This window comes from Myodes glareolus, chromosome 11 (assembly GCF_982192425.1).
Source record: "Myodes glareolus chromosome 11, mMyoGla1.1, whole genome shotgun sequence".
Taxonomy (NCBI): Eukaryota; Metazoa; Chordata; class Mammalia; order Rodentia; family Cricetidae; genus Myodes; species Myodes glareolus.
Window position 1 is genome coordinate 28,326,897 of NC_142036.1, and position 26,079 is coordinate 28,352,975.

General features: G+C 43.5%; 1 protein-coding gene across 2 annotated transcripts in view; it reads left to right on the forward strand.

Moving 5' to 3' along the window:
* Window positions 1-26,079, forward strand: part of Ptpn21 (protein tyrosine phosphatase non-receptor type 21) — a 61,898-nt gene that overhangs the window by 4,077 nt on the left and 31,742 nt on the right. For both annotated transcript variants that reach the window (XM_087911583.1, XM_087911584.1), the window contains exons 3-6: window positions 17,926-18,095; window positions 22,752-22,849; window positions 23,967-24,034; window positions 24,873-24,943. In XM_087911583.1, the coding sequence (XP_087767709.1) occupies window positions 17,926-18,095; window positions 22,752-22,849; window positions 23,967-24,034; window positions 24,873-24,943 (407 nt within the window). The remainder of the gene's footprint in view (window positions 1-17,925; window positions 18,096-22,751; window positions 22,850-23,966; window positions 24,035-24,872; window positions 24,944-26,079) is intronic.

Consider the following 26,079-nt stretch of genomic DNA (forward strand, 5'->3'; position numbering starts at 1 on the left):
AAGCTGCAAACGAGGCTGAACTTTCTCTGGCATGTCTTCTCTCCTTACCTCATGGTGGCTGTGTTTCCTAGCCTGCCTGACACTGGAAGCAAATCCTGTCTTTGCCTGCTGGATGGTGAATCTGCTAGCTCCCCTCCCAGTGAGGAAGAGATCGGAGCAAAAGTCTTAGTCCTTCTGGGCACTCCTAAGAGAATTTAGAATGTCTATCTTTTTAGTGTGTTTGAATCCCGTGCCTTCCATACAGGCTGTGGAGAATCAAATATTGATGTATTTTGGGTTATCCAAATTCCCACTTACTATTAATTCCTGGTTGGGTCAATCCGATCAGTCTACTGTCTTCATGCATGTGTGCATGGAGTTGTTCATCTGTTCAACATTCATTTTCTATTTTCTGTTGCCCAAGTGGAGATTCTAGAGTCATATTGCTGCAAGTTTGAATTTTGCCTTCTTCACCAGCTAGTTCTATAACTTTAGGCAAGTTATTTGTATCTCTGAGCGCCAGTTCCTCCATCAGAACCGTGAGTCTAACAGCACAGTCCTCACTCAGAGTGGCTGTGGCTAAAAGCACCCGTAAGACTGTAAGTGCTAATTGTCTATGACAGCAATGGTAGGAAAGCAGAAAGTTGTGGTGTCCTCGCACATGCCCCCGACAAGGTCCTAAATTTAAAGTTCTGTTGTAAGTACTGTAAAAGAAAGAACTCTAGACTTGGGACCCTCCCTGTGTTTGGCTGCTTGGACCATGGGTAAGAAAAAGAAGACGGCTCTTAAACGGCTCTTGTTATATTTGGGAATCCCACGTAGATACTGTAGTTCATACGAAGTCAGGAATAGACAAACTTTGTTCTAGAAGAAAATCAGTTGATCATTTGAAAACGTTTAAGTGCCAGCCGTGTAGAGAGGTTTCAGTAGCTTACCCCGGTGTGGAGGCCCAGTGAGAAGGCAGGCATGAATGCTCGTTCTCATAGGAGTGGGGGGGGAGGGGAGACAGCGGAGGAAAAAACTCCTTAGGGAAAGTCCAAAGGGGTCCTGCCAGACTGCAAATCCTTGTTCCTATAAAAGTAACAGAGGCATTTTGTTGTTAAAAGGTTTTCGACTTACCTAGATAGGAATGGGGAAGATAACGTAGGCTATTTAGACCAAGGTGTGGTTTTGCCTAAATGAGTCCTCTTGAGTATGATCAAACAGTAGCTCAGATGCAGACTGTAAGCCACCCGCCTTTGCTCTGGGATGGAGAGAAGATGGGTGGAAGCAGGAGATCTTGAGGACCAACCAAACAACTGGGGGAGAGTTAGCTAGGAGTCGTAGTTGGTTCTCAGGTTCTCAGTAGATCGTAGGGGCTGTAATTAAGAGAGTAAATATGAGACAGAGCTGCATTCAGCTCGCAACCTAAGTGCTAGGTTGGAGGTGCCAGTTGGTAAGCTGGAGATGTTGATCAGAGTTGTGGGTATGCTTTGTGGAGGGCCAAGCCAGAGAGACAGGCTGAAGGAGAGAGGCTTGGGAGTCTCAGTCCAGCTGGGTGGACAGAAGCCAACTGAGAGGCAAGGCTGCCCAGGGAGCTCAGAGGGAATTGGTAGGTCCACCAGGTAGGAAAAAGGGAAAACAGTATGGGAGAGGGGGCTTCAGGGATTGTCCTGCTTGTTTGCACTTATTTGGCCATCATCTCTTCACCCCCATCCCCAGTTTGCCCCCCCAAAAAAAAGTTCATCAAAATACACCAGGTCTCCCCCTTCACACTCAGAGAGTCAGCTTCCTAAGAACTATGGTGTATCCATTGTTGTAACCAAAAATGTATACTGAGCATAAAGTGTGCTCAGTAAATAGGAAGAAGTGAGCTCACCACCATTGCTTTTCTTCTGTTAGTCAAGAAGCCCAGGGCTGGAGACATCATGGCCAGGCAGTTCAGAGCACTGACTGCTCTTACAGAGGATCTGGGTTTGGTTCCCAGCACCTACGTGATGGGTCACAACCACCTTTAACTCCAGTTGCAGGGGGATATCACCCTCTTTTGGCCTCTGTGGGCACCAGGCATAGACATAGTGTATAAACACACACTATGCAGGCGGAAGTCTTGCACACATAAAATAAAAGTAAGCATATTAAAAAAAAAAGCATCAGCAGCCTAGCAGTCTTTTGTTATGGGCTCCAGCTCAGGAGTTAAACAGCTTTATCTGCTATGGGCATGCCCTCAGTCCAAGATTTCTTTTTTTCTTCTTCTTTTTTTAAAATTTGTTGTTGTTGTTATAAAGAGAAGGTCTTATGTAGTTCAGGCTGACCTGAATTGGTCATCCTTCTGTCTCGTCATCTCCCGGAGTGCTGGGATTGTAGGAATGTGCCCCTGTGATTAGTCTCTGAGGTCAGTTTTTAACAGCACACCGGGAGAACAGGCGTGATGCTTAAGGAACTGTCTTGTCCTTGGAAAGATCATCTGCTGCTTCAGCTTCTAGCAACAGTCACGATTAGAAAGTTTAGCAAACTTTCCCTTGGAAAGCTCCAGAAGGTCCGCTCTGTAACGTGTAAACAGATGTCTTGGACACCAGGCCTAACCCTTCCAAATGCCTGTTCTGAATAATCTGAGTGGGGGAACACCTGTTCCTCGATTGTGTACATTCAGCGTGTGTGAGATTCAAACAAGAGCTACCGGTGTGTTGGTTTCTCTCACTAGAGCCAAACAAGCAAGCCTAGATTTATTATTGTACATTTGGGTGAAGAGTTTTGCTGCTGTCAAATATAGGCTGCAGGAAAAATTATTTCTTTGTCTTACTTAAATACCGTTTGCTTCTGTAATGCAACAATAAGGACTTTACAATAATGCCATATAATGCTAGAGCCAGGGACTTTAGCATTTATTAGTATTTTACCCAGGAGGCCGGGGCAGGAAAATCTCAAATTTAAGTTTGAAGTTGGACCGAACCTGTTTCAAGAAATCAGCTGAACAGACAATAATATAACAAACCCCTATAATCATAACCAAAAATAAGTAAGGATTACCCAGTTCACTCAGGATGATAGGTAAAACCAGGACCCTTCAGTAACCTAAACTGCAGCATGGAGCTGCCAAGCGCCCCTTGTTTCTGTGCTCTGTGATCCACCTCCAGCCCAAAGGAGGCCACATGGGAGGCAGAGCCTCTGGAAGAGGTGTTGCCTTGGAAATGGAGAGGTTTCAGAAGGGAATTCCAATGCCTCCAGAACCAGTCAGGTTCTTCTGAGTGGGGAAAAGTCCCTTCCCTCGGGCCAGTGTGTCCTCAGAGCTGCCTCAATTTGCTCCTCAGAAGGCTGTTTGGCAGTAGAGTTCCAGAGACGGTTTGCAGTCCCGTCGGATTGGAAACCAATTCTTGTCACTCACTGAATATTAAATTATGTCTACCAGTTTTTCAAATGGAGAATTTGTGGTGGTTTAAAAATTTAATATTTCTAATTGACATGGGAAATAGAAAAAGACAAGATCTCCTGAGTAAATTGGGAGCATAGGGGTCATGGGAGAGGGTAGAGGGAAGTGGGGAGGAAGGGAGGGGAGTGGAGAAAATAGATAGCTCAATAGAAACAATAAAAATAAATAAATAAATTAGAAAGATAAAAAAATTTAATATTAAAGCTGGGCAGTGTTGGTGCACACCTTTAATCCCAACGCTTGGGGGGCAGAGATAGATGGATCTCTGTGAGTTCGAGGCCAGTTTGGTCTATATCGTGAGTTCCAGGACAGCCAGGACTACACAGAGAAACCCTGTCTCGAAAAACAAAACAAAAGACAGGAAACGAATTTAATATTAAAGTGTGGCACTGAGCAGAGCACCTGATATTAGGGAACTCTGGATGTGTTAGCCATTAGACTTGTCATTATTATGCTGAGGCAGGTCTCACTGTGCAGCCCAGGCAGTCCTGGGATTCCAGGCAGGAGCCACCACGCCCAACCTTTTGTTTTCATTTGTGGTGCCTGTGCTGTGCTGATGTGACCCGCGTTGCAGCAGGGACTGGCCGAATTCTCTTTGGATGAGTTCTTTTCTTTTGTTAATTAACTGGGAGAGTGCACGTGCATAGAATATTCTCGCAGCAGGCACTGTTAGTCTTACTGCTTGCACAGTACTCAAATATTGAAATGGTGGCCTGCCGCCACAATTGAACCACTGTTTGCAGACAAGCTGACACAGTCCTTTGCCCATTGCCGACAGCAGAGTGTTGGAACGTCAAGTTACTCTTTGCTTCCCTTAGGCTCAGCCCAGATCCTAGGCTGTAAAATATTGGACCCAGTTTATATTACTTTCTTTAGAGTATGCCTTTTAGAGAAACAAATTATTAACAATATTATGCTACAATGGGTTGGATTTTAATTAGGTTTATTGCAAACTTATTTCTTGCATTTCCTGCCTTGATTTGGGGGTCCTGATGTGACTTAAATTTACATTTGCTTTTCAAAGTTTGAAAATCCCAATCAAGATACAGGGAAGTTGGGAAATTCCAGAAGGGGGCAGTTTTATACCCTAAATCTTACACCTTCACTGCTTTTGAAGGGTAAGTGTGTGTGTGTGTGTGTGTGTGTGTGTGCACTTAAGCACATGATTCTGTGTGTAGATGCTTTAGGGAAAATATTCTTTGATTATTCCATGTGCACATGACTAACTCATTTAAAGTTGAGTTAAATGTTAAGCAGCCTCTAAAATTATTGCAGCATTTTTTGAAGATGGATGATACAAATAAAATTTTATCTCTTACATTTTACTTCCTGGCTTTGGGTGTTTGCTTACATGGTTGTGCTTTATTGTAGATCTTTATGAAATAAGTTTTAAATAGCATTTAGTGTGTCAAAGACCTCAGTACTTTCTGTTTTAGCTTGCAAACTCCATTGGAACAGGATCACTGTTCCCTGATGTATTTCTGGTGTCTAGAACAGTGCCTTCCACATTATTGCACATAGTTCCTGAATAAGCATCCATTTACTTTAAATCACAAGATTGGCTTTCTAATCCTAGAATGATAAGTATGATTGCCATTCATTTGGTCAGCTTTGCTCTGCTCTGTGATTTCATTTCCTGGAGAGAGTGGAACATTTCCAAAACTTTGTACACAGTTACAATAACACCATTTTTTTCTCCCCCCCCCTTCCTTTTTTTTCTTTTTTCTTGGTCTCGCCTTTTCTTTTCTCTTTCCTTCCTCATCCCTCTTTCTTCCTCTTCTCTACCCCTTTTCTTTGTTGCATATTTGCTCTTTCTTTCATTCAGGGCTTTGCTATGTAGCTCAGGCCGTCCCCAAACTTGCCATCTTTCCCCTTCAGCCTCTGGGGTAGCTGGGATGTCATGGATGGGCCGCTGTACCCCAGCTTACCCGCTGTACCCCAGCTTACCCGCTGTACCCCAGCTTACCATTTGTTTTTTTTAAAGATTTTTTTTAAGTTCATGTTGTTTTGTGCATATGCATGTTTTACCTGCATGTATGTATTACACCATGTGTGTGTCTGGAGCCCATGGAGGTCAGAAGAGGGTGTAGGATCCCCTGACACTAGAGTTACTGATGGTTGTGAGGCACCGTGTAGGTGCTGGGGATCTAACCAGGCTCCTTTGTGAGAGACACAAGAGCTCTAAGCCACGGAGCCATCTCTGTAGCTCCTGCTGTTTATTTATTGGTGATGCCAATGACTTTGTTGGACTTGCTTATGAAGCGCAGGTGAAAGGTTACTTACAGGAGCACGGGTGACCCCGAAAGAGATGCACACATTTCACTGTCACTTCGGGACTGCTTCTGGAAACATAGCCCCCCTCTAGCTCTGCTGACTCTGAGGGAGACTGCTGTGTCAGGCAGGGTCAGCCCGCTGGAATCTCAGAAGACGTGGGAGTTTCACATGCATTTCTCTGTCTTCTGCCTGGTGTCCTTAAATAACCAAAGCCTAAGAAAGAGTCCATCACATGCGAATGTTTTGTGATGAGTAGTCACATGGAATTTGGGTGCATATTTGCATGCTAGATAAGATTGTGGTATGAAGAAAGATAGGTATTTCACTCTCCAGAAGGTTACGGAGCCTTCTGGAGGGACTGGAGTTTTAGATCGACCTCTGACCTGAACAGTTCCCAAAGGGCGATCATAAATGACTAAGAAATTTTCTTGATTTTTAGGTTTCTGTTAAACAATCTTTTAAATTACATTTTGATTTAGTGCGTGTGGGTGTGGGCACGCATGTGTGCTGGTGCACGTGTGGAGGTCAGGGCGTAACTTACAGGAGTTGGTTCTCTCTACCTCTTAGATCCCGGGGCACAAATTCAGGCCATCAGTGTTGGGGGACAAGCTTCTTCCCTAGCTAGCTGGCCAGTCCCATTCTGTTACTTTTCTCTTGATAATGAAGGTACTTTTGGTCTTGATAGCAAAAATAACATAAAAAAAGTAAATAAGAGAATCATATGATTATGTATGGATATTTGTATGCATCTGAAATACATAATATAGAATCATTTGTTATCGAATTTGGAAACCCATTTACTTAAATTATGATAGAGTTTTATGCAACTTTAGTTTGATGTTTAATCAACTTAAGGGCAGATCAGGGTAGCTCAACTGCTAGGGTGTGTTGTCTGACATACACAGACCCCAAGTTTAGTTCCTAGCAAGGCATAAAACTCAATATGGTGGCCCACACCTGTAATCCCAGCCTCGGAGAGGTAGGAGCAGCAGATCAGAAGTTCAAGTTCATCTTGGACTACCTAGCAAGCTCAAGGCCAGCATAGGATACTTGGGACCCTGTCTCAAGGAACAAAAAGCAAAGTGCTAATAATGTAAGATACGTGTGCTCCAGTATTGGGATTTGCAGGTGGCTGAACATGTGTTTGCTCACTAGGAGGTCCTGTGAGAGGTCCGAAGGCTGGTGGGACACTCGCCCCGTACTGTCACTGTCCCTGAAGAGTCTCTCACTGTATGTTCCAGACTGCCTTTCACTCCTCTAGCCTCCTGTCTGGGCCTCCTGACCTTCATTTTTAAAACTTGACACAAAATACTTATACCTATTTCTGGAGTATAGTAAGAGTATTTCCACACGTGTACTTAATTTGTAAAGATGAAGTAAAGACAGCATTTTCATTCCCTCAAACATTCGACATTTCTTTATGTTGTGAACCTTCAGATTCTTATTTGGTTTTTTGAGACAGTTGTTGATGGCTGTAGACTGTACTTACTGAGACAGTCTATAGACCGACAGAACTCATTTCTCTACCTGTGTGTCCACACTCTAGTCTCTTCCCCAATATGCTACCCAGACGCAAATTTCCTCGGTATAGTCTCCTTTCCTTCTAAAAATGCCTTTTCTTCTGTGACTTTCCTTCATAGGGCTCAGGAAGATCATTTCTTCCTCCTCCTCTTCCTCTTCCTCTCCTTCTCCTTCCTCCTCCTCTTCCTCTTCTCCCCCTCCCCCCTCCCCCTTCTTCTTCTTCTTCTTCTTCTTCTTCTTCTTCTTCTTCCTCCTCCTCCTCCTTCTCCTCCTCCTTCTCCTCCTCTTCTTCTTCTTCTTCACCACTGCTTATATACTTACTTATTGGAGTAGGGCTCTCTTGTTTTGTTTTTCTTTTTGGGTTGACTTAGTTCAGTTTTGTGAGTCTGGCTGTTTTGCCTGCATAGTATGTATGCATTACTTGTGTGCAGTGCCTGTGAGGGGCCAGAAGAAAGGGCACTGGATCCTTAAGAACAGGAATTACAGGCAGTTGTGAGCCACCATGTGGGTGCTGGGAAGAGAACCCAGGTCCTCTTGAAGAGCATCCAGTACTCTTAACCCTGAGCCATCTCTCTGGATACTTGTTTTTGGAGTTTTGAGTTAAGGTCTCATTCTGTGCCAGGCTTGCCTGAGATACATCCACCCTAGCCTCCAACTCAGGGGTTCTTCGCCAGCTTCATTTCCTTGACAGGGCAATTTCCTGTTAAGGAAAAGGCTCCCAGAGGGCAGAGAGGGAGGCCATGAGTGAGAGTTCATCCACTGTGACATGGATCGTAGATCAATGTTTGTGTTGTCTACCGGACATCACCTTTGTGCCCATCGGGATAGTGAGCATGTGACAGATCTGTAGCGTCCCGGCTGGTGACTCACTCCTCCTGTAGACACTGAGTTCCTGGGCCATTTATTTATTGAACCTTCTAGTTCATTCTTCTTGTCAGATGTGCGCCTTACCTCAATCTGGCATCTTCATTTCTAATAACAAGGACTCATTGTTCTCCAATAGTATGCTGGGTTTGCAGACCTTTCCTTATGCTGCTCTTCAAGCAGCTGCACGCTGACAAATGTTAGATCACCTTTCTAGTTAACTTTTCTCTTGTTTCTGCCAGGGTTGGGGATTAAACACGTGTCCTTAAGCAGTCAAGGCCTGTACTGTATCTCTGAGCTTTTTCCTAGCTTATTTATTTAATTACTTTTTGGAATTTTCAAATAAGGTCTCGTTCTGTGGCCTAAAATGGCCTAGAACTTACCTGGCTAGCCTCCAAATCAGAGCACTTTCCTGGAATTGACTGAAATTACAGACTCCGGAATCCTTTTGTTTGTTTAAGCTTTATTTATTTACTTTTTAGTGTTTGTGTGTGTGTGTGTGTGTGTGTGTGTGTGTTGATTCTCGCCTTCTGCCATGCGGTTCCTAGGCATTGAACTCAGGAGGTCACCAGGTTCGGCAAGTGTCTTTATTTACCTGCTGAGCCATCTCCAAGACCCAGTGGTTTGAGATAGGCATTCACTATGTAGCCCAGGCTAGCCTAGAGCTCCAGGTCCTTCTGCCTCAGGCTCAGGAATGCTGGGAATACAGGTGTCCACCATGCCTAACCCTCATTTATCTTTTAATGAATGAGTAAACTATCCAGAGGCTATTGAAATTTATTCTGAAAATACTAATTTCACTAGAAGAAACTATGTCACAGGTCCTGAAGAAGAGTTAGAATGTGAGTTATAAATAATTCATCAAGGGTTTGTGCATCACTCGGATTCCCTGCACGGTGTGTGTATTGCCGTGTAGATAGAGTCGTTATTTTGAATAATAAACAGGCTAAGACAGTGTACAGTGATATCATACCAGGTGGCAAAAGCCTCTTTTCTTTGTTTTTGCTGTCCCTTTTCTGTTTCTCCCTTCTTTCGGAGCCAGGATCTTTTTATGTAGCCCACCTTGGTCTTGAACTTGCCATCTCCTGCCTCAGCCTTCTGAGTGCTGGTATTATAGATACGCATCACAATGTTTGGTACATTTTCTTTCTGAATCCAAGATCAGCTTGTCTTTTTCATTTGCATACTATTTAGATTGCTCAGGCTCTGACTTGATTAATTAATGTACATTTTCAAGACCTTTGACTTTGTACCCTTCAATTTAGCTGCAGTTGGAGGGAAAAAGTGGGTGTGGGTTTGCGTCCCTGAAAGGTAGCTCTTGGGGGGCACTGGCTGTCTACAAGCTGTGTCTGGTGCTTCACATGTGCTTACTGGAGCCCACAATTGACTTCCTGCTTTCTCTGCTGTCTAACCAATGAGGAGCCACAGGTGAACAGTGTTCAGGAGATGCTTGTCGGGTGACAATTTTTTTTTTAAATTAGTGTTGAGCTAGTTTGCTTTAAGTCTTTTCAGTTTCTTTTTCATCTTGTAAATTTATTGATCATAGTAATATACTAAGGGGAAATGAGTCAGAAAAGATAAATGGAGAATTATGACAGTTTGAAGGTATACTACAGAGAATTAAAATACCCACCACACGTCTCTATTCTTGCCAGAATAAATGTGAATTATTTAGAAAATAACTTTAATTCTCCTTTCCCCATATTTTGTATCCACAGGTATTATTTAAGCAGTTACATATTTGACTTTCTGTGTTTTTACTGCTAGTATACCTTTTAAAGTGTGTAGGTATGCATTTGTGTGGGTGTGTGCATGCATGCAGAAGCTTGCATATCAAAGCCAGATGACTGTGGGGGTTGGTTCTCTCCTTCCACTTCTGTGGATGTCAGTGATTCAACTTAGGTTGTTAGGCTTTGCAAAAAGTGCCTTTACTCACAGAACTGTCTTGCCAGCCCTATTTGTTTGCCCAGATTGTCCTTGAACTTACTGTGTACCAGAAAATAGCTTTGAATTCTCAATCCTCCTGTCTGTACCTCCCAAGCACTGGTATGATAGGTGTGGGCCAGCATGCCTAGCATGAAGCATGTGTAATAATAAGGAATGACTGTGGGCAGCGGGGAGGGTTCTGTGGGTAAGAGCGCCTGCTGCACTTTAGAGGACCAGAGTTTAGTTCTTAGCACCTAATGGCAACTCACTGCAGTTCCAGGGGATCCTTCCAGGACATCTAGCACCCCCTTCTGGCTGTTTTGTCACCAGGCATACACACAGTGTGCGTGTGTGCGTGTGTGTGTGTGTGTGTGTGTGTGTGTGTGTATACATACATATACAGGCAAACATCAGTGCACATAAAATACAAAAATGAATCTTAAAGAAAACATAAATGTTTGAGTTAAGCTCATAAACAGGCCCAAAGGATCTGAAATTTATAAGATTTACAAACAAAAACAAAACGCCTGCCTTGCTTGTCTTTACTCCCAGGACACAGCCCTGGGAGAACAGGGACTCTGTTCTCTGCTTCAGTGCTGTCTGCTTGCACCCAGGGTAGCATTTGACACCTAGGAGGTGATCAGTTAATGTGAGCTGAAGGAGTAAATAAATTTAGGGCATCTAAGAAATATAGATGGACTTGTTTTATTTTTATAATTAGCTGGGTGGTGCCACAAATCAGCCCCTATCGCCTGCTATGTGCTATGACTGTGTTTTACTACTGTTATGTCCAAATCCGTGGGTCCCCACGAAAGCCAACAAAGGAGACTGAGTCCCATATGTAAAAGCAAAGAGCCTTTATTTTAATCAAGTTTGGAAACTCGGTCTCTTTGCATGTCCAACATATCGGAATATCCGGAGAGCCCCGAGCTCAATTAGAATTGGGTTTTTATAGTAGTAAAGGTGGGGGTGAGGGGGTCTCTGAGGTTCAGGACCCCTGATTGGCTGACATTTGTCTAGGAGTGTCCTGGTGAAGTGCTGGCAGGTGTTTCTATCTACTGTGCTTGGAATGCCAGGAATTTCCTTTGAATGGTTTGCTCTTGGGTGGGGGTCAGGTAATCTCGGCCTATCAGACATTGTCTCAAGGGTTAACTATTGAGACTCCAGACTGCTTTTAAATTTATCATTGGCCAGAGTCCCAGGTGAAAATGGTTGAACGTAAAGAACTTCCTTTCTGCCCAGATTTAGCTTGTCATGGCCGGCCCTCACAACTACTTAGCTACATTGCCAGCCCAAGAATTTTTCTTTTAGTGCAGGGAATGTAACTTGCTAGGCAATGTCTTTATCATGGAATTAAATCTTCAGTCCCAAGAATATAGTTTTAAAATTACCTTGTTTACAGTGATCATATGCTTCAAAGTATCCAGTTGGGATTGTAATGGGAAAATGAGAGCGGTTTATCCAAGCAGACAATTGTCCTGTTCCCCACTTGGACTTCCTTTTAATAAATCTCCAAATTTGGGTTATCATTTCATGCTATGCTTAAATGTTAAAGCTACAGTGAAGGAACTTGGACATTCCGAGTTCAGTTACTTGGACTTCAGTTTGATCAAATTGAGTATAATTATATTTGTTATTTTCCCACGTCTCGTCTATAAAATACAGAGTATGTAATTTGATTAAAGTGAGAAGACAGAGAAAAGCTGAACAGAAAGGGGACGGATTGTGTGGAGGTGGTGTGACCACTGCCATCTGCTAGAGGGAAGGGAAGAGGTTCCATACTTCATTATTTATGGCAGACTCCCTGTGGAGGTCAGCACAGGGCTAGAATTAGCTTAGAGCTTGCTAAGCACCGTTGTTAGGTGATCTCTGCTTGGGATAGACTTTATCTTGGGCTGTCTCCTCTCATCTCTGTCCTGACGAAAGACCTTCTAACTTAAGCAGGTTGAGAAGAGGCACCAGGGTAAAATTATATTTGCAATTTCACGTGGGATTAACTTTTATTAAACATAATGCACCAGTGGCTTAAAAAGCCCTCCAGTTAATTTGTGTATCTCCCTGGGCTATTTTAAAAATAGTACAATAAAAAAGAGTCTTAAAATAATTAGACAAGAAATGACCAGGGTATTCGGAAGAGGTTTGTATTTTGTTCGCATGTGGACCTGCCCAGAGCAGCGGCTCTCTCTGCACTGCGAGGGGGCAGCCGTGGTGTCTGAAGAGACACCCAGCCTCTCTGCACTGCGAGGCTGAAGAGACACCCAGCCTCTCTGCACTGCAAGGGGGCAGCCGTGGTGTCTGAAGAGACACCAAGCCTATTTAACTTTGTCTTTGCTCTGGTTACCCTGCAGGCAGCGATCTACAGATGAAGGAGAACAGTAGTGAGAAATGTATAAACTGCGCGAGGAAATCACCAAATACTTTTGAAGGTTATTGTGTTTTTTTTTTAACTAACAAATTAGAAAAGAAAGATAATGTAAACTATCTGGCACTGAAAAAGCTTTGTAGGGGCTGGAGAGGGGTCTCAGTGATTAAGAGCACCTTTTCCAGAGGACCTGGGTTCAATTCCCAGCACCCACATGCAGCTCAGAACCATCTGTTAACTCCAGTTTCAGGCATCAAACATCCTCTTCTGACCTCTGTGGTAACAAGACACATAACTGGTATGCACCCACACACATACAATAAAATAAAAATGTTAAAACCAAAGAAATCTAGTTAACAATCACTGTAAATAAATATCTGTAAGAATTCCAGAAGCATCATTGTTTGAGAAGCTTCTGTTAGGGCTGTTAGGGTGTGTTTTCTCCAAGAGCAGACAGAAAGAGTCACCTGAAAAATTTATCAGGTAAAGGCTCTTATCAAGAAAGTTCTAGAAGGTAGGTAGAAGAATGGGGGAGCCGTGAAGGGAATGCAGTGATTAGAGAGCCTTTGGAGTCAGGGAACTCTTGTGGTTCTTCATGCCCTTCTGAGGAAGGCAGAGCGCCCCTGTGGAGAACTGGGGCTTGCTGAGGAAGCCGCTTGTTGAAGAACTGGTTGACAGAGATCCGGGAGTGTGAATTCAGGGTGGGTTTGTTCCCTAACTGCCCTGAGGCAGAGCTTCCCAGAGAAAACACAGTTAGCTTCTCTGTTACAGGCAGACAAAGTTTCCGAAGGCGCATAAACAAGGGTAGATACAAACGGGACGAGAGTAGAAAACTCCTGGGTATTTGGCTTTGGAGACATCTGCTGCAGATGAAGAAGCTACAGATAAGTTGAGTACCATAAAGCTTGATAAAAAGCAAGCCATTCCTCTGTCTCCAGGAAATGAAACATCTGGATAACTTTGGGGTACAGCTTATCATTTTTTCATTATCCTTGCTGATCTCCGGAAATTTTATAAACTTCTCTACTTCTCTTTTTATTGTTGTTTTTGTTATTTTGAGGCAAGTTCTCACTGTAGCCCAAGTTAGCCTGAAGCTCACTATGTAGTCCACATCCTGGAACCCACATCCCATTGCTTCCTGAGTGCTAGAATTGTAGGTGTATGGCCACTATATTTGGCTACTTAAATCTTTGTGTTTGAAGTAGCCAAGTCCAGATGTATATAAAGGAAAAAGTAATATACCCACAGCAAGTTTAAGATCCTTTAATTTTAGTTAAAGGGGATGATATGTTTGCGGGGGTAAAGCATTGGTCTTTTGAGTCAAGGTCTCACTGTATAGCCCTAGTTGGGAACTTTCCTTGTAGACCAGGCTGGCCTTGAACTCAAGAGATCCACCTGCCTTTGCCTCCCACGAGCTGGGATTAAACGCATGTGCCATAGTAACTGGCAAAGAAATGATATACATAATTTTTAAAAAATAAATTAATTTATTATATATATATATATATATATATATATATATATATATATATATATATAGCCTACATTTATGTCTGTGCACCATATTCGTGCAGTGCCTGCAGAGACCGGGAGAGGGCATCAGGTCTCCTGGAACTGGAGTTACAGATGCTTGTGAGCCTCCCTGTGGGTGCCGGGTCTGAAACGTGGGCTGTGCCGTGTGAAAGAGCAGCTGGTGCTCTTAACCAGCGACCATCTCTCCAGCCTCAAGAGAGGGTATATTTTCATGACCAGCCCGCACAGTTTTCAGCCCTATGGCGTGTCTACTCTGGGCTTATTTATCATTATAGAAGGAAAATGTTTGACTTACAAAGTAGAGGTAGGAGGATTGTGAGTTTGAGGCCAACCTGGGCCACATGGTAAATCTGAGGTCCTCTTGAGTTACTTAGTGAGACCCTTTTTCTCAGACAAAACTGAATGGAAATGCAGACTAGGTGCCTGGAAGTGGTGTGCAGAGTAGGCCAAGCGCCGTCTGTGTTCATCCCCAAATGCAGGTCCTAGGATGGCAGACAATCGGCATGTGTGCTTTAAAAAATATTATACTCATTCTAAACTGTTATTATTTCCTGAGACTGGGTTTCTCTGTGTGGCCCTGGCTGTCTTGGAACTCACCGTGTAGACCAAGCTGGTCTCAGACCTGGAGATCTGCCTGCTTCTGCCTCCCAAGTTCTGGGACTGAAAGTGTGCAACACCACTGCCTTGCTCATCCAAATTCTTGAAATTAGAAGTAGAAAAGACTTTTGGAGGAAGGAACCAATAATTAAATTTTTTTTTGGTATTTGGCAGAGTGGGCAAAACGAAATCATTCCTTAAATAGGAGTATGACCAAAACAAATATATTATAGGAAATATTAAAAAATAAATTTAATTAAAATTTTAAAAATTAAAGACAAATACATATTTTAATGTTCTTTTCACAGCAACATGCGTTCGTTTGGTTTCCCAACCATCTCCCATGGTGGAGTTCTGAGTTATCTTATGCTCAAGGAAACAGGCTGGACTGATTTCTTCCGGTTCACAGCTAGTGTCTGCCTGGTGGAAACCAAGCCTAGAACTCCGGAGTAGAAGCATCAAGCCGTTCCTGTTCAGCAGAGTTTTGTCCGTTCTGTAATTGCAGAAGGGCTGGAACAGTAGTTGGTTTCTCTGAGATGTGATCCATGGGCAACAGAAAACAGCAGTGGACCTGGACTTTTCACTTATTTACTTCATGGAGTAAAAGGAAATTGATAATTATGCAGCTTTTCAAGCCCAGGTGTGTGTGTGTGTGTGTGTTTGAGGTGGGTGGGACTGGAACTCACTTTGTCACTTTGTAGCCCAGACGAATTTGTTTGTCCTCCCTCAACTTCAGGAGTGCTAGGCTAGAGGCATCACCTGCGCAGGTAAACGTAGGCTGTGTGAACTGCCCGTATAATGTTGGCGGATAGTGTGCTTTCACCTTCAGCGGCTCAAGAATTATCTAGGAACTTAATAGTTTTCTAGGGCACCAGGAGCTCCACGTAGTTCTGGTAAGGGTGCCTTGTGGGCAGTGAGTGGAGAGTCACTGACTTTGGGATACAGATGGATCTATGATGATCAAGCTGTTCTTGGGTGACAGGAATAAGAGACTATTCATTTGACCAAACTTAGTGAATTTCTACAGTTTTCTATTTGTAGAAATAAAGGAACGGTAGGAACATTCCACTTGTAGAAAGTGATTGACTAATATTACGGTATTTTTTCTTTGTAAAAATGATGTGTTGAGAATATCCATGGAAATTAAAAATTCTTAATTTTTAGATTTTTCTGTTTTTGAATATTTTGCCTGTTTACAAGTATATGTGCAGTGTATCTGCCTGCTGCTTTCAGAAGTCAGAAGAGGGCATGGGATCCCCTTGAACTGGAATTTAGATGGTTGTGAGCGACCTGCATCCTCTGCAAGAGTAGCCAGTGATGCTGAGCCATCTTTCTGGCTCATTAAAATGCAAGCCTTTGCCTTTCATCCCAGCACTCGGTGGCAGAGGCAAGCCAATCTGTGTGAGTTCAAGGCCAGCCTGGTCTGCAGAGTGAGTTCCAGGACAGCCAGGGCTACACAGAGAAACACTGTCTTGGAAAACCGCACACACACACACAAATGCTTTTTGAGGCTGGGTCTTGCTTTATAGCCTAGGCACAATCCTCCTGCCTCCACTTTCCAGGCCTGAGCTGTCATGTCTAACTTTAATTAATTAATTTCATTTTTTTTAAAAAGGTGGATTTCGCTGTGTATCCATCAGAATGGCCTTAAACTCACAGTGCAGCTCAGGCTGGTCTTGAACTCACTGTAGTCTTCTTGCCCGAGTCTCCTAAATACTGGAAATATAGGCATTCAATACCATGCCTGGCTTAAAGTTCATTTTTATTTTAATAAGTATGCAGGTTGGGGCTGGAGAGATGGCTCAGCGGTTAAGAGCATTGCTTGCTCTTCCAAAGGTCCTGAGTTCAATTCCCAGCAACCACATGGTGGCTCACAACCATCTGTATTGAGGTTTGGTGCCCTCTTCTGGCCTCCAGGCATACAAGCAGACAGAATATTGTATACATAATAAATAAATAAGTAAATATTTAAAAAAATAAGTATGCAGGTCAAATAAAATAATGAGAGTTACTTTATTTTGAAGTCTTACGCGTGCTGTGAAGTTAAACTACCCAGTACGGCTCTGCAGCTCTTTAGCGGAGCATACTAAGAAGCGCAGTCCTCGGAGGCACTAGTTGCCACCTGTACCCGGGAGCTGCTGTTCGGACAGCACAGATATGGAACATGACCATCACTGCGCAAGCTTCTATTTGACAGTGTTGCTCTAGAGTCTAGAGTAGCAGAGCTGTGATTTTCCAATGGCCTTGATCTGTGAATTTATTTTGAGATCAATATTAGCAGTGATTAGAGGCTTCCATTTCCTCTGTGAAGTGCTTTCATACCCATTCAGGCTGACCAGGCCAGGGCTGCTACTGACTTACCCCAATAGTTTTATTATACAGCAAGTGCAGTCTGAATGCCAGTTTACTCTGTGTGTGTGTGTATACGTGTGTGTGTATACGTGTGTGTGTGTGTGTGTGTGTGTGTGTGTGTGTGTGTGTACGCCGCGCGCATGCTCTGAGATGGGGTAGGTAGCCTTCTGGGTACTGAGGTCACAGGCTTGTGACCCCAGTCTGACTGTGGTCCAAAACTTCAAACCGAGTTAGAAATCCCCTTAGGTCACTTTACTGCACCATGATTTTGTTTTTTCCCTGTGGGGTCTGTGTTTGTTTGAGAGAGAATAATAGAACTGCACACAGGGCGGCGGGGGGCGGGGAGGGGGGCATCTCCACCCACGTTCTGCTCTTTAATTCAGAGTTCACTCTTCACATTAAACTGGGAATTTAAAACATCTCGGTTGCTTTGAATTTTTATCTAAAGCACTTGGAGGGGCAAGGTAGAGCTGTCATTGCATCTGTTGTTAAATGTCTGACATTTACGTGAAGCAGGTTTATTTATATAGAAGTCAAATCCCAGAAGAGTGAAAAGTTGGGTCAGCGCCATGGGCTAGGGTTGTCCTGGGTAGAGGGCTGCTTAAGGCTTTTTGAGTAGCATAGGGCAGCTGGGATGGCCCAGAAGGGAAAATTTCTTGCCATGCAAGCCCAAGGACCTGAGTTTTATTCCCAAGAACCCATTTTAGAGAAAAAGAACCAATTCCTACGGCTCATCCTCTGAACTCCACACACATGAGTATGCACACGTGTTAATATATTTTCGTAATGGTAACTAGCGTTTTGGTAATGGAAAAAAATCAGGATTTTTTTTTCCTTCAGCTTTTTTGTTTTTAGTTCAAGAAATGACATACAATTATCTTTTTTTTTTCCTGCCTCTATTTCCTGAATATTATTCTCTAAATGGAGCTTGGCATTCCCTCTTTTTTTTTTTTTTTCTTTTTTTCTTCTATAAGCCTTGGCTATTGCCCCTTTCTGAGAGGCAGTAGTAGGCCACTGCCACTTGGTCCCCGGTCTTTGGCAGTGGAAATCTTTGGAACCTTTTTGTGCACAACTGCCTGCTTCAGTGACCTTCCCTCCTTCCTTCCAGGTCACATACTTCAGCCTCTGGTACTACAACAAGCAGAACCAGCGTCGCTGGGTGGATTTGGAGAAGCCCCTGAAGAAGCAGTTGGATAAACACGCGCTGGAGCCCACTGCCTACTTTGGAGTGGTGTTTTACGTGCCTTCCGTCTCCCAGCTGCAGCAGGAGATTACCAGGTGAGAAGTTCCCTGCCGCCTGGGTTGAGAAAGTAGTCCGGTGAGGTCAAAGGCCTCAGATAAAAGCCCTAAAAGCCCGTGACTGACTTTGCCCTCCAGCCCGCAGTTTTAGTCACCGCATTCCTAGGGAGGTTCTGGAATGTGGTGTGTCAGACTGAATTATGGCTCACCAGGCCCAAAGGCACAGGAAAGGCGGTCGGCTCACCCTGGTGGTGAACTCTTCCGATCTCCACTTTAAGGTCTTCCCTGTTCTGCTTCTGGTTCCTTGTAATAAGGAAGCAGGAGAGGAGAGATTTAGAATGTGTAAACTCTGTGTTCACTCCTCAAGGAACTGGTGGGCTCTTATAATTCTGACTCCAGGGCTGTATTCTGTAGAGGGAGCTCATGGGGACAGAGGGGACACAGCGACAGAAGACTTGATCAGAGGATACCAGCAGTAAATACACTTTTAAAGGGGCAAAGGCAGAAGGAAAGGACAGTGCAGGAACTCAGTGTCTGGCTTTGTTTCATCCTCCTGGGGTTACATGGGGCCTTTCCATGCCAAGAGGTATTGCACTCGGAGCATGCTCCTTCCGTGTCCCTCCACTGTCCCCTTTTGTGTCCCTTCCTGTCCCATCAGTTCCCTTTGTTCCCCCTACGCAGTTTCATTTCTGCTTCCATGTTCGCTTACAGTAAATGACCTTGTTAAGAAATGAGAGAAACGGCATACAGTTTTTGTCTTTCGGAGATTGACTTAATTCTCTTGATATGATTAACTCCAGCTGTACCCATTTTCCTTCAAATACCATAACTTCCTTCTTCCTAATGCTTTAAAACGTTCCCTTGTGTCCGTGTTCTCTTCATCCTTTCCTTGCTGACGAACACTTAGGTTAGCTCTAGAACTTAGCTATTATAAATTCTTTTGTAATAAACAAAATAGTAAGAAAAGTCTTGATTTTTTTTTTTTTTAAAGCTTTGGATGAAGCTCTGTGCCTGTGGAGGGTCCGCCTGGTATACTCAGGGTCCATGCTTTCTCCTCCAGCATCTAAGAAATAAAAAAGAAATCTAGCCAGGCAGTGGTGGTGCATGCCTTCTTTAATCCCAGCACTCAGGGAGCAAGAGGCAGGCGGATCTCTGAGTTGGAAGCCAGCCTGGTCTACATAGTAAGTGAGTTCCAGGACAGCCAGGACCACCCAGAGAAATCCTGTCTTGAAACACCAAAAAAACAGGGGGAGGGGATACAAACTGTGAAAGCTTGTCTTTGCCTGAGATGTCTAAAACTTACCATTGCCTTATCTTCTAAACTCTACTTAATAAGATTACTCTGGAGCCAGGCTGGGCGATGTCAGTGTCCTAAACATCATGTACCTTTTATCTTTGTGTCCTGTATCTTTTCCATATCCATCTGACTCTGTGAGGCTCTGGGATGCCCCAGGATGGGGTGCACCTTGTTCACCCTGCGCTGTCTTTGGCTTTGTGGTTGGTGTCACAGCCTCCTATTATGGTTATTTGTGTATGTGTCTTATCTTCTTTCTGCATCTTAAGTCCCTGTTTTCTTTGGCTTTACCCTCCATTTGCGAGCTATAATGCCCTGCAGAGTAAGAATTCCTGCTGCCTCATGCTCGTGGAATGCTGTTTGAATGTGCCAGGTAATTATCTGAAGGCGCTAGGGAACCGAGGTCAGGAAGTAGGTATAGGCATGAATGGACTGTGAACAGGTCTGAAATACAAATACTGAAGAGAGAAGTGTAAGCCACGAGGAAAAATATGAACTGGCCGCTTAACTCACTTAAACCTTTACTGAAGCTGTTCTGTGATCTAAGCGTAGTCAGGTCGTCATTTGCCTGTGACCTGGAGGAGCTGCTCACTCGCAGTCTGCTGGAACTGGCAGTTCATGTTCAGGAGTAGTCATGGCGTCCCGTGATAACAAACATTTCATTTACAGCTCTGGACTCCTCGTGGCGGAGCATTGACTAAAGAAGGAAACACTGGGCTTCTTGGTAGACTTTAGAAGGAATTTTCTAGTTGGGGGTGTGTGGCTTGTGGAAAGCAGAGAGAATAGGAAGCCTCAGATAATACCTAGAGATGAAAGAAAAGGTTTATCCTGTTCAAGTGTGGGAGGAGTGAGAAGACTAATAAAAAGGTCAAGACCATGATGGGGACACCCACTGAAACAGCTTACCTGAGCTAATGGGAGCTCATCAACTCTGGCCTGACAGTGAGGGAACCAGCATAGGACCAAAGTAGGCCCTCTGAATGTGGGTGACAGGTGTATGACTGGGGCAGACTGTGGGGCCACTGGTGTGAGAACAGGATTTATCCCTACTGCTTGTTCTGGCTTTTTAGAGCCCATTCTCTTTGGATGGATTCCTTGCTCAGCCTAGATATAGTGTGAAGGGCCTTGGTCCTGCCTCAATGCAATGTGCCTTACTCTCTCTGAGGAGTGGATAGAGAGGGAAGGGAGGTGGAGGGAGTGGGAGGAGGGGAGGAAGTGGAAACTGGATTTGGCGTGTAAAATGAGAAAAGATAGGGGTTTTTTTCTAAAGATTTAACCAAAAAAAAAAAAATTCAGAAGTTTTTTGTTTTTTTTTTTTTTAAAGGCAGAGATGCTGGGCAGTGGTGGTACATACTTTTAATCCCAAGTCCCAGCACCCAGGAGGCAGAGACAGGCAGATCTCTGTGAAATCGAGGGCAGCCTGGTCTACAGAGTTAGTTCCAGGACAGGCTCAAAAAAAGGGGGGGGGGCAAAATTCTGAACCATGTCTTCAGAACATGAGGTTTTGTCAGAAAAACGTAGCCATAAGGCAGCAGAAGAGTGTTGCCCGTATGATGGGAACTTACAGGGGGTTCTGTTTGCAAAAGATAGGAAATTTTGAGAATAATGACTGGATAGATTGGAGCTTTACACGTTCACGAACTGGTAGTGTGTGACCCCACTGGTCACGACACCAGGCCGTTTTATATTCCTTACAACAATAGTGTTACAGCCTGCCTAGATTTTAATGGTTAGAGGCTTCTCTTGCTCACCAGTCTGGATCATGCTTGCTTGCTTGTCAGTTTGACACTTTCCCAGTATGCTATTTACCAGGGAATTTGCACATGAGAGTTTACATAAAGGATATTGAACTAGCAATGAACAATTTGCAGCGTATATGGCAGCATAGGCTCTTGTAGTAAAACCCATTCAAAGCTAAGGTAAGAAAAGGTTGTATTGGAAGCTCAATTTGGCCCATGAATGTTGCAGTCCAAGGCTTTTATGTACAGAGATAAAAAAAAGTCTAGAATAATGATAGTGGGGTATGTGGAGCATGCTACTAGATATACCTCCCTGAATACAGTTTCTTGGCATTTGAAAGCCTTGAAGAAAGCCCAGCTTTCCCCTTTGACCCTGAGTTCCTAGCATTCTATTTGCTGACTTTGGAAACCCGTGATATCTGCTAGGTGGTAGAAGGGAAAGGCTGGATCTGAATTCTTTTTATTTGACTGGATGGTGTGTCCGTTAGGCCATTTAGTACCAAAGAACAGAGGCTTAAAGCCTAGCTATGCGGGTAACATAAGACTGGATATGAATTCTGGAGAATTCAGATATGGGCTGTGCTTGGACTGCTCAAAGAGAGAGACTCAGGTTGAGATGGCATCGTAAACGGCACTGGCAGAGACACTGGACCAAATCTAACCGTCTCCAGTGTCTAGAACATTGTAGAGCAATGGCAGACCTAAGAGCAAAAGGAAGCATTACATCTTCGCTCTGGAGCTTTATCCAGGTGGAAAGACGCTAGGATGAAACCCTGCGACTAATTGGAAGCGCTCTGATTGCCTCCGCTGCTGCTCGAGGGCTGGCACATGTCAGTATTGTCAGCAGCTTTCTGAGGCCACTTGGGGATGCTTGGCCCGGGAAGGGATGGTTATATCTTCATTTTATTGGTAATAGCTTGTGAGTGTAGGCTGTGACTTACCCAGAGTCATGCAGAGTCCTAAACTGGAGAGCTGGAACTTAAACCTAGGTGCACTTGGCACTAAGGGGACAGACAGAAGTGGCCTATGTTACGGAATGCTAAGAAAGACTTTTAGAAGTTACTCTTTACACTCTAAAAAGCTTAGTATCAAGAATCATGTTCCTTAAGTTTTGTGTTCAATGGCTAGTGAAGTTTTTATCTAACTAAATACCTAAAGTCTCATATTGCCAAGTTACAAGAGAGGTTTAAAGGTAAAGATTGGTCCTTGAGTGTGTGCATTCCTTACTTTAAATAAAGAACAGATAGTTCTAAAGAATTATAAAGAACTATAAAACACACAGAACTGTTTTACAGGATGTAAGATAGGTGGTGAGTTGTCCTATAGGTGACTTTAACCTTGCTTTTTTTCTGAAGGGTGTGGGGCTTGTGGAGATCAAGCTAGTCTCACACGTCTTAAGCAGATGTTTACCTCAGAGATACATTCCTGGACCCTGGTTTTAGCTTTGAAATAATTAAAGCAAGTGTAAAAAAAAAAGTCATCTCATTAAACAGAATAAATGATGTGCTTATATTGTCAGTGGCATTCTTTTCATTTTTTGAGACATCTAGGGTTACAGTTTTATTTGACAGTTTATGTTCCTCTGCTAACCTATGGTAAAGTGCACTGTGTCTTGGTCCAGTTATAGTGAAATTGGTTTCATACACTCATCCTCTCACGTAGGTATCAGTATTACCTGCAGCTGAAGAAAGATATTCTGGAAGGAAACCTTCCGTGTACGTTAGAACAAGCCATTCAGCTAGCTGGCCTAGCTGTCCAAGGTGAGCAATGCATGTGAAGGGGTAATTCTGTCAGAGTAGGATGTGTGTTACCAACTGTAGAGGGTTCTGAAAGTAACTGATTTCCTGTGTGTTATGTATCAGTGGAATATTATGCTTTCCATAATAGGTGGGGCTTTATTGTAAGAAGACGATTTGCATTACTTCAATGAAATACGGGACTTGTAGACATTTCTGGAAAATTATTACATAACATGTCAAGTATATGTTTGTATAGAAAAATCAAAGAATTTAACATGCTAAGTTTTAATTTCACTCCAAGATTTGTTTTGATCCTAATATCGGGAGGAATGATCTTTCCATCAATGAGGTTCATGAAGCTACATTCGTTTATGTGTCAAGTACATCCCATTTCTTTTTTTCTCAAATAATATATTTCAGATTAGAGCATCATTACTCATAATAGAAGTAGTTTCGTGTTTCATAAATATTTTTTAATTAATTCAACATTGTACATGCCTAGTGTATTTATCTGTGTATATCTGTGCACTAGGGAAATTTCTGCTGGTGCATTATTTCATTTGGTAACTGGCATTTAACCATGGAGCTGGAACTTAAAAAAAAAAGTAAGCTGGGCTGGGTGGCACAGGTCTTTAAAAGGCCTGTCTCTTCTACATAGAGAGTTCCAGACCAGTCAAGGCTACTCAGTGGGACCATGTCTTAAAACAAAACACAAAACACAAAAGAAAGAAAAAAATGATAAAATTCTTCCAGATGTTAGCAGGCACGGACACCTGTCATCTTAGGATAAACTTCTGACACCGTGGTGGGCCATTCCTTATATATTGCCTAAACCTGAGCATTCACAGGTCTCCATTCCCTGTCCCTACTTGGTTTTCTTCTGACACTTACCTACATAGAAGCACATGTCAGGGCAGCTTTGTTTCACTTCATAGACATTTTCCCAAGCTAAGATGCATGAATCTACCTAATGACTTTTAAAAGATACTCTGAAAACTTGCCCTGTTATCTGTTGCACAGACTTGGATTCTAAATCACAAGCGTGTCGTTCACATTTACTTACTGATTTTTCTTGTGCAAATGTGTTGTTGTAAAAATTAAATGTAATCAACATGTGTATGTTTATCATTTTATATAGCTGATTTTGGTGACTTTGATCAGTATGAGTCCCAAGACTTTCTTCAGAAATTCGCCTTGCTCCCTGTGGTAAGACTTCTTTTGACATTGGGCCTTTTGATACATGGCTTATTCCTGTACTCTTAGCAACCCATGAATGTCCACATGGTAGATGTTTTAAACAGGACTAACATTACAAAGTCAGTTCCTTTTGTCAACGGCTCACATTCCAGTCTTTCCCTATTGCAGTGTCTTGGTCTTTGTAAATTCACAGGAACAGAAGTGGGTAGTTAGGCTGGGCAGTGGTGGCACTTGCTTTCAGTCCCAGCACCGAGAGACAAGGCCAGCCTGGTCTACAGAGTGAGTTCCAGGACAGTCAGGGGCCAGGGCTACGTAGTAAGCCCCTGTGTCGAGAAACCAAAACCAAACCAAACCCATAAACAAAAATTTAAGAAAAGAGTGTTGTTTGCTGTGCCTAAGGAGGTCCTTCCTTTAATTGTGTCTAAGGAGAGGGATTTTTTCAGTTTTGGAGAATCATAAAGTTAATGTTGGAATACACTTGACTTTTGCATCAGTGTTGAAAACCCTGCCTTGTACTTTCTGAAGCTACTGTTGAAGAAATTGATGTGAACATCTCACCGAAACAACCGAGGGGGGTGGAATGTTCTTCAGAGTGAGCGGGTCAGCTCTGAGCTCAGAACTGCCTGAATGTTACCAACCTTAAACCTCAGCTGAAACTTCCCCTGGGAGGAACTGGGAAGGCAGATCTTTTGGCTTCTGAGCGGAAGCCACGTAATTCATTAGATGCATCATGACTGTACAGGACAGCGAAGCCCCCCATGTTAGCACTGTTCGGAGGCTTGCCTGGAGTGAAAGAATGGTTCAGTCTTTCAGAATGCATGCGCTCACTGCTGCGTGTTTCCTGCAGGGGTGGCTCCAGGATGAAAAAGTGCTGGAAGAAGCAACCCAAAAAGTGGCCTTACTGCATCAGAAATACAGGTAACACTAGGAAAAAGACACACATCTGATGGCTGCTTGAGTCTGAAATATGCTTTGTTACACTTTCCTGCGGCCTGTTTGCTGTTAGAGTGACATTCGCTGTTCTAAGTACCTGCACCCCCATCATTGCCATGACTATCCATTTACCAATGAGGAGTTGCGGGGGGGGGGGGGCAGTTCATTGCCCCATATATTAAAAGTGTGATGGTAACTAAACCTGTATGGGTTAGTGCATGATTCCAGAAGTTCGTCTTTTACAATTCAGCCCTCCAGGTGCTCTTTCTTTTGTCTGCCTTTCTTCCTTCCTCCCTCTCTCCCTCCCTCCCGCCCTCCCTCCCTTCTTCCCTCCCTTCGTTCCTGTAAATGGTGCTAGAGTTTGAATCAGGGCTGTGTACATGGTAGGCAGACACTTTAAGACACTTTACCACTGAGCTACATTCTCTGCCTTTTAGATTTTTGAGAACCAGGTTAGCCCCAAACTTGCTGTCTTGCTGCCTCTGCCTCCCAAATGCTAGGATTACAGCCATGCATCATCATGACCATTGCTCCCCTGTATACTTTTCGAAGCAGCATTTCTGTTCTCTGGGGAGTAATGATAAGAGTCCTCATGTCTGTTGCCCTGACTATTCTTGCATGTATTTGTCTATGCTGGTGAATCTCTGTTGGCTGTAAAAGTCTCCTAAGATGCTAGCTCTTACTCTAAGCCAATACACAGCCTTGTTCCAGATACTTTATATAAAGTTATATTCTTCTTCTTTTTTTGGGGGGGGGTTTGTTTGAGACAGGGTTTCTCTGTAGCTTTGGAACCTGTCCTGGAACTAGCTCTTGGAGACCAGGCTGGTCTTGAACTAACAAAGATAAGATCCGCCTGCCTCTGCTTTGCAAGTGCTGGAATTAAAGACGTGTACCACCACCGCCCGGCTGCTCCAGTATTGTTTAAGGAGAATATCACCTCCATTTTAGAGATGAAGGAAACTAAACTCAGAATGACTCAGGTCTCTGGTGTCTGGTAGAAGTGACTGAAAGTAGATGTGTCTGGCTGAAACCTTCAGTCTTTGCCTGTAGTCTCTCTCTGACCCTGCTGGTTGCAAAAGAGCGACCTTCCGAAGGTATCATTCTCTCATCTCTTCCTGCAT